The sequence below is a fragment of the Ooceraea biroi genome, chromosome 1 (genome assembly GCF_003672135.1).
Source record: "Ooceraea biroi isolate clonal line C1 chromosome 1, Obir_v5.4, whole genome shotgun sequence".
Taxonomy (NCBI): domain Eukaryota; kingdom Metazoa; phylum Arthropoda; class Insecta; order Hymenoptera; family Formicidae; genus Ooceraea; species Ooceraea biroi.
The window spans coordinates 10,163,181-10,171,695 of record NC_039506.1 but is presented as its reverse complement, the minus strand read 5'-3'; the positions used below and the strand labels follow the sequence as shown (position 1 = coordinate 10,171,695).

General features: G+C 38.2%; 1 protein-coding gene across 1 annotated transcript in view; it reads left to right on the top strand.

The window, feature by feature from the left end:
- LOC105286692 (E3 ubiquitin-protein ligase MYCBP2) overlaps positions 1-8,515 on the top strand; it is a 161,624-nt gene that overhangs the window by 146,106 nt on the left and 7,003 nt on the right. The window contains exons 17-27 of the mRNA XM_011351820.3: positions 4,196-4,418; positions 4,510-4,872; positions 5,083-5,289; positions 5,501-5,706; positions 5,784-5,934; positions 6,009-6,363; positions 6,432-6,606; positions 6,765-6,955; positions 7,344-7,409; positions 7,780-7,869; positions 8,242-8,471. Of these exons, the coding sequence (XP_011350122.1) occupies positions 4,196-4,418; positions 4,510-4,872; positions 5,083-5,289; positions 5,501-5,706; positions 5,784-5,934; positions 6,009-6,363; positions 6,432-6,606; positions 6,765-6,955; positions 7,344-7,409; positions 7,780-7,869; positions 8,242-8,471 (2,257 nt within the window). The remainder of the gene's footprint in view (positions 1-4,195; positions 4,419-4,509; positions 4,873-5,082; positions 5,290-5,500; positions 5,707-5,783; positions 5,935-6,008; positions 6,364-6,431; positions 6,607-6,764; positions 6,956-7,343; positions 7,410-7,779; positions 7,870-8,241; positions 8,472-8,515) is intronic.

The following is an 8,515-nucleotide window of genomic DNA, read 5'->3' as shown; positions in this document are numbered from 1 at the left end:
GCACGTTGACGAGCCCCGAGGAAGAGAACCGCGATGTGATTGCTCCTTATTAGGGATGAGTCCGAACAGAGGAAGCGACGATTGTCTGGCTGGCAAAGGAGCATCGTCCTCCATTCGCGATCTGCTCAGATGAGAGTCCGCGGTACAGGGCACCGACCAATTAGGGGCATCACGACTCTCAAACTCGTTTTAATGAACCGTGCTCGCTACCTGTACTTGTAATAGACTTAGCCCGAGATTCCGTAATAAAAGAACGCTCCCGCAACCGCGAACCTTCGTGACGTTTATATTCCGGTATATTTTATTATTGCATAACGATCTTATATTTTCGGTCTTACGTGTATGCGGCTCCCTTTAATGTGACTAACGAAGGATTAAAAGTTTTAACAGGAACTCCCCCACTCTTATTTCTGCGTCGCACTACATTAACCGGAATATAATGTGATGCGCAACTTTTGCACTTTTTATATTGACAGTAAAAGATTTTTCAGTTTTTGTGAGGCCTTCTCTGAAGTTTGCGAAATAGTCGAAGCGCACTAAAAATCATTGCATACAGTAAATTTTGATCCGCAATGAAGACAGAAGATTCATTTATTGTCTAAACGTAATATTCTATAAATAGTTTTAATTTATATGAAATCCTCCTCCTCCTCCTCCTCCTCCTCCTCCTCCTCCTCTCCTTCCTCCTCCTCCTCCTCCTCCTCCTCCTCCTCCTCCTCCTCCTCCTATTCTAAAAAAGGCGTGTTAACTTCGTGAAGTTCTTTTTTATCGAATATTGAGGTCTCTTTTCCGCGACGCTGATTGGTTCTCTCGCTTGGCTCGAACTTCGTGTGACTTGAACTTTGTGTTGCGAATGTCAGAATGTCATAGTGGCTGTCAGTGCGGTTATATTAATTTATTATTTCTTAGGAACGTGAAAACGGCAGCTGTCAATTCTGTCAAATTTGTATTGATGAAACATGATGAAATAAATAACACCTTTAACGCCTTTTTTAGAATAGGGCTACGGGCTAGAACTTTTTCATTTCCGAGTTTACGGTATTTTCAATAGCAGAGAACTCTAGGCAATATAAAAAATAATGATTTCAACAACTCAGAATTTCTCGGAAAAGAAAAAATTTCTACGGGCTAGAACTTTTTCATTTCCGAGTTTATGGTATTTTCAATAGCAGAGAATTCTAGGCAATATAAAAAATAATGATTTCAACAACTCAGAACTGCTCGGAAAAAGAAAAAATTTCTAAGGGTAGAACTTTTTCATTTCTGAGTTTACGATATTTTCAATAGCAGAGAACTCTAGGCAATATAAAAAATAATGATATCATTAACTCAGAACTCCTCTGAGAAGAAAACATTTTAAACTCGAGAACTTTTTCATTTCTGAATTTACGGTATTTTCAATAGCAGAGAACTCTAGGCAATATAAAAAATAATGATATCATCAACTCAGAACTCCTCGGAAAAGAAAAATCTTTTAAGCTTGATAACTTTTTCATTTCTAAATCTAAAGGATTTGCAATAGTCGGGAAATCTTGGCAATATGCCAATTAACAATATAAAAGTCTCAGAACTACTCGGAGTAAGAAAAAATTTCTAAAGGCTAAACTTTTTCAAATAATGTAAAATAATATAATCACAGCGAAGCAAGATGTATGTACTTAATACAATTTAATTTGAGTACAAATTAATCAATAAACGTTTTGGTCTATTCGTTAGGCCATCTTCAATGTATATCAGTAAACCATAAGCGAAATCAAAAATCTATATTAATAGTTACAACGGTCATTTGCAAAAATGTATTGATAGTCCATATCGCATTCCAAAATCCATGTTAGAACAGTCCTATGCAAATGTTTATTCATAGACCCAGTTAATAAATCTTTCCCAGTTAAAGAACTTTTTCATTTCTGAGTTTACGGTATTTTCAATAGCAGAGAAATCTAGGAAATATAAAAAATAAAAATATAAATATCTCAGAACTAACCGGATAAAGAAAAGATTTTTATATTATTTATGCAGTTTTAAATCAAAATTACGTGTTGCAATATTTTTTCCAAGTGATATAATTTATTTACATAGTTGATTTCTATTTTATATAAGGTTCCGATTCAAGACAATGTAAAAATTTCTTAATTCTGTTTGGAATTATACAATGTAGATCGCATAATAATAAATAAATTTCTACAGGCTAGAACTTTTTCATTTCTGGTTTTACAGGATTTTCAATAGCAGAGAACTCTAGGTAATATAAAAATTAATGATATCATCAACTCAGAACTTCTCGGAAAAGAAAAAATTTCTACGGGCTAGAACTTTTTCATTTTTGAATTTACGGTATTTTCAATAGCAGAGAACTCTAGGCAATATAAAAAATAATGATATCATTAACTCAGAACTCCTCTGAAAAGAAAAAAATTTTTAACTCGAGAACTTTTTCATTTCTGATTTTACGGTATTTTCAATAGCAGAGAACTCTAGGCAATATAAAAAATAATGATATCATCAACTCAGAACTCCTCTGAGAAGAAAAAAATTTTAAACTCGAGAACTTTTCATTTCTGAGTTTACGGTATTTTCAATAGCAGAGAACTCTAGGCAATATAAAAAATAATGATATCATCAACTCAGAACTCCTCTGAGAAGAAAAAAATTTTAAACTCGAGAACTTTTTCATTTCTGAATTTATGGTATTTTCAATAGCAGAGAACTAGGGTGGCTCTTATTTACTCTTGGTAAAAATTTTTTGGGGATTGTTTTTCGCGCTACCCCCCAGTTTGGTTCCATTTTATATAAAAATAATCTGTGTACAATTGCAACTCAATCGGATAAAGGGAAAGGGTGCCCCTGGAATCTTGAAAATCGAAAAAATCAATTTTATTTGTTTATCTTGCGAAATATTAATTATATGCAAAAAAGTATTATACAAAAGTTGTAGATCTATTAAAAATGCACATGTTATTATCTACCACTTTTTCTTGTACGACTAACGATTTCCGAGAAAAAGTAATGCCACAAATCAAGCTACTCCAGTTAGTATAGTATAATAAATTCAGTTTGCGTATTATAAATACATTTTCGTGTAAATACTAATTATTCGTGAATGGCCTAAGGACGAGCGGATTCGAGGAAAATTGTATTGTAATGATTTTAAAGCTAAGGCTGCGTTCCGTTTCACGCATTGAGCGCTAAAAGTCTATAGTTCACGTGACATGTAATCGGGGCCATCCATCATGCAAGATGGATGGCAAAAGCTATTTATTGCTTGAAAATTTTTCTGTTTCGTGGTCAATTTGTATTATCATTACAAGAAGAAAATGTGATCTATGATATTTGTATTTTTCTTGTCAGTGTGTATGTCGAAGCATGGTTTTGTGCGCTTTCTGCTGCCAAAGCACCGTATCTGGAGGTACAGGGTTCTTTCAAAACTTTTTGAATATCAAGCTATCGATCGTGACATCTCTCGTGCTGCTTTACAAAAATTAATATTTCGCAAGATAAACAAGTAAAACTGATTTTTTCTGTGATTTTATGATTTTTTCGATTTTCAAGGTCCCAGGGGCACCCTTTCCCTTTATCCGATTGAGCTGAAATTTTACACAGATTATTTTTTCATAAAATGGAACCAAACTGGGGGGTAGCGCAAAGAAAATTCAAACTTTAAAAATAAGAGCCACCCTACAGAGAACTCTAGGCAATATAAAAAATAATGATATCATCAACTCAGAACTCCTCTGAGAAAAAAAAATTTTAAACTCGAGAACTTTTTCATTTCTGAGTTTACGGTATTTTCAATAGCAGAGAACTCTATGCAATATAAAAAATAATGATATCAACAACTCAGAACTTCTCAGAAAAAGAAAAAATGTCTAAGGGCTAGAACTTTTTCATTTATTAATTTAACGAATTTTAAATCATAGAGAACTCTAGGCATTATTAATATTGAAAAATAAAATAGTACGCGCATAGCGCGCGCCCGTGTTGTACTAGTATAAATTAAAATAGAATAAAATAGTTAAAAAAGTTAAATAATTAGGTAAATCAAAATAACATAGTTTTGATGAATTCAGCAATAACAAATGAAAGCTGATACGTTAATGTATTCCACTTATGGACATTCATCGCGCCTGAATCTATCTCTATCGTAATTTTCTGATTTTCGAATTTCCTCCAAATCCGGAACATGTGTCATTTTCAGTTGCCACTCGAACGAACGTCTATTTCTGCGTGATTTCGTCTCTTGCTCGGCTGGCACCAGCGGCGGCAGACTCGCGCGATGGCTACAGCCGGACAGCTTCGTCGATCCTTCTCAATGCGAGGCGCTTTATTCGCGAGAAGAAATGAGATGCGGATGGCCGGCTATCGTTACCGTGCTCACGAGGGATCAATACGGCGAGGTTGTGCACGTACCCGGATTGAAGGTACGGCATTATCCACCTTCTCTGAGAGGAGGATGTAGCGATATCCTTCAAGTCGCAGGCTTTGGTATCGAGACACAAATCGTTTTTGCAGATCGAGGTGAAAGCGGTACCGATCGATAAGACGGACATCACGGACTCCGATCAGAGCAGAAAGATTCGTCGCGTCTCCCAACCCGACCCGATGACCTTTGGGGGCCACCCGCAACCCTCCTTGGACGTGCCATACGAGGTGACCATCAACAACAAGATGTGTTTCTACGCCATCACCATCATGAAGGCCTATCAGAATTACTCGTTCGAGGAACTGAGGTTCATGTCACCCGCCGTGAAGAGATCGAGCGAGAGCATGTTGGTCAGGCCTAACGGCGACGGTAGTTACAGCGCTACGTGGACCCCGTCCTCGGTCGGCTGGTACTCGCTGATGATCACAGTTGATGGTTACAGTATGGAAGATGTGCGTAGATTATTTATTTCTCAGAGATATTTGGGACTAAAAAAATCTGTTACTATAAGTCGGATTCAATGTGCCGCATATTTCCGTTCTTGCAGTCCAGAATGAGCTTGAGATAGAATAAGCTTGAGTTTAATTCCGTATTTCTGTCTGGTAGAGGATAAGCTTGAAATGGGTTTAAAGTAGGTCAATATAATTCTCCGTTTTATTTAGAATTACAAAGTCGAGGTGAAGGAACCGCCGCAAGGTATACAACCGCCAACTCAGAACATTGTCAAAAAGCCGCAGCTTCAGCCGAGCAGACTGAGGAAATTCGTGGCGAAAAATAGCGCCGGCTTAAGAATACGGGCTCATCCATCGCTGCAAAGCGAACAAATCGGATTCGTCTCGGTTAATGGCACTATAGCCTTCGTTGATGAGGTAACGTCTGAAGAGGTCTAATCGTTAACGCTTCAATTAAATTCACTTTGAATTTACGGGCGGATATAACAGTCATACATACATGTGTTATCGGAAAAGCAAGTTCAGAAAAAGATATTTATTTGCGTAATTTTATTTTAAATTATTCCCATATACTTCAAAGGCGGAAGAAATTTAGTTGAGAATAAAAGTTTGAATTCTGCTTCATCAGATTCACAACGATGACGGTGTCTGGCTACGTTTAAACGCGGAGACAATCAAAGAATACTGTAATAGCAGCCATCTCGAAGCTTGGTGCCTGCAATACAATCAGCATTTAGGCAAAACTTTGCTCTTACCAATAGAAGAACCGAAGTCTATCCTCGATCAAGTTATCAAGGAGACTATTCTACGGAAACGCCCTGACGCTAGTGACGAGTATATAAAAAAAATACTTCTTTTATTATCGCTTTTATCGATTTTCTAATTTAACGTAATAATAATAATTATTACAGTAAGAGAAAGACTGTGACTTTTGATGCCGGAAGGAGCATGATAGTCGTGAAGTGTGGAGCTTCCGGGCACAATATCCGAAGTAAACCGAGTTTAAAAGGCGTGCCAATTGGGATGCTTGCACTTGGGAATACAGTAACTGTGCAGGAATATGTAAGTTGGCTTTGCTGTCAAATACTTGCATTTTTTCTAACACAACGCTATATCTTATGATGTATCTGTTTCAGTGCGTGAACCATGAAGGAACTTGGGTGCGCATCGACGATGAATCGACGACGAAATATTGCTTCGACAAGGGTCGAAGTATGGAGGCATGGTCGCTCGCGATCAACAAACAAACCGGCGTAATTTATATGAAGCTCGAGCACGACTTGGAAAACGATCCGGTCGAGAAGAAACCGATGCTGCCGGACCCGGCCGTTTCGCCGAGCAACAAGGGTTTCGACTTTTCCGTACCATCCGTTAGTCACGAGGGCTTCAATTTTACCACGCAGAACTACACACCGGACACGGCGGACTCTGTCGAAGGCTGCAACACGAATCCATTTGTTTTCGGCTCGTACAATCAACACGATTCGCCAGGTATGCAGTGGCAAAAATAAATTCAGACAATTTGCAACTTCGGATATATTTCCTAAACACGTTTTTAGGAAGCGAACGCTTTACGTCAGAGAAGGCCGATCAAAAGTTTTCGAAACCTCATTCCAAGGAGAGAGTAGCGAAAGAGCGTGAGAGAGAAGGCGGCGGAGGAAAGTTTAGTGTTTTGCAGAAATGGCTAAGGGGAGATGATAAATGTCACGGTGAAAAAAGAAGTTCTCCGGGCAGGTATGAAAAATTCAAGTTAATATTATCTAATATTTAATATTATTAATATTAAATATTAGAAATATAAGTATATTAATGTTTTTCTGAATTTTTAATTTTTAATATTTTATTGGATGCTATCATTAAAAATTAATTTATACATCATTAATGATTTTCAGAGATTTCTCCGAATTCGTGGGCGTGTCTGTGAAGGAGTTAGTAAAAGCCATGGGGGAAAGCCGCGTGAATGGCAACGGCGCAACACCACCGGAAACCCCACGACGGACATCAAGAAGCTCCTCGCCGAAGAATCCCCAAGCTGGGTCACCACGATTTCACAGCCCGTCTTCTAGTCCAGTCCCAATACCCGGTACGTGTTGCAATTGTATTTGTTAAATACATATCGAAACATCAATTTCTTTTGACAGATTTACTTTGTAACTCGCCCCTAAAGTTACACATTCATGTGCATAATTTCCAACAGTACATACAATAGTCGTGAAAATAAAATTATTTCAGAAGCTGTGAAAACGGACGCTGATACTTGTAAGGCTGTGCAATGTTTTATATATTTACACATTCCCTTTGTTTCTATCTCGCGTATTAGAACGCAAAAGCGACACGGCGATATTATATAACAATAGACAAATAGAAATTATATTTTTTAGACAATTATATAAATTAAAACGTTTAAACTATTTAACTATAAACGCATATTGTTTCTATTAGTTATAACATATTAGTCATGTTGATCTTAGCTGGGTCCAGTCGACAACCAGCCGTTTCTGGCAATTGCCTCTTCCCTCCTACTGCTAACGCACCAGGTACTCGCTCCTACTGAATTACTGAAGTTTACAAAATAGTGACTAGTGCACAGAGTTGTTTCTTCGAGGATTCGTTTCAATCATCATTATTTACTTTACATATAAGATTGATAGCACGTAGAACTACTTCGTGTTCAGTGAACATCACGACACTCTATCTATCATGCATGCGACATACCGTAGTTGCAATCGGAATGGCACGCGATCATTTCATTTCATTTTTCTAGCAGCTACGCATGAAATCGAATTTACATCATACGCACAAAAGTAAAAACTCACCCATGCGAGCCAGAAACCGAGAACAGCTTCGCTGCTAAGACATACTTAACACAACATATAAATGTGATACAAAATTAATCAAAATTATTAGGTGGGAGAAGCGCGATAGGAGGGGGAGAGAGTATGAGTAGCAGCCCTGTACTCTGCGGCTCCCCCCGCAGTGTCGGCCTCTCCCCGTTAGGTAAGATTGCTAATACACGCTAATACACCCCAGTTCAGTTTCCACTGCGTCGTGATTCGCACTAAGAAAGTAAAACTTCGTGCTGCTATTATCTGCTCTACACTTCGATACAGATAAAGACATGTATTGTATACCCTTAGAGAGAGACTCTAATTATTACGCTATACTAATTTTACAACACGGTCGCACGAAATAATCTGCACGATTTAAACTTCTTGAATGTGTGAGCTGGTGTTCTAAATGTCTTGCGCCATTACTGTCCATGCGTTTTGCCAGTAAGGTGAGAGAAACCCTTCCCATTCACTTGAATTATCCGGGTATGTCTTCTTGACTTTTTGCCCAGCCAGTTAATTATTCTGATTTTTCTTCAAGTGTCAGGAGGAATGGTCGACAGCATAACGTCGCAACGTCGCGGCTCGACACAGAGCGACACAAGTGCCTTGGTTAGCAGCTTGACTAGAGATCCATCTCAGTCGCCGAGCGGTATTAGTACTACTGCCAATACACGTGATCTATCACCGAGTCCGAGTTGCAGTTCTTTACACATGAGATCGGAGGGAAGCATAGCCAGCCCGCCTGATACTCCGAAGAAGGAGGGCGCGGTAAGTTATTTAGCTTAGAAGCTTTTTCCCCGCTTTGATCTTTG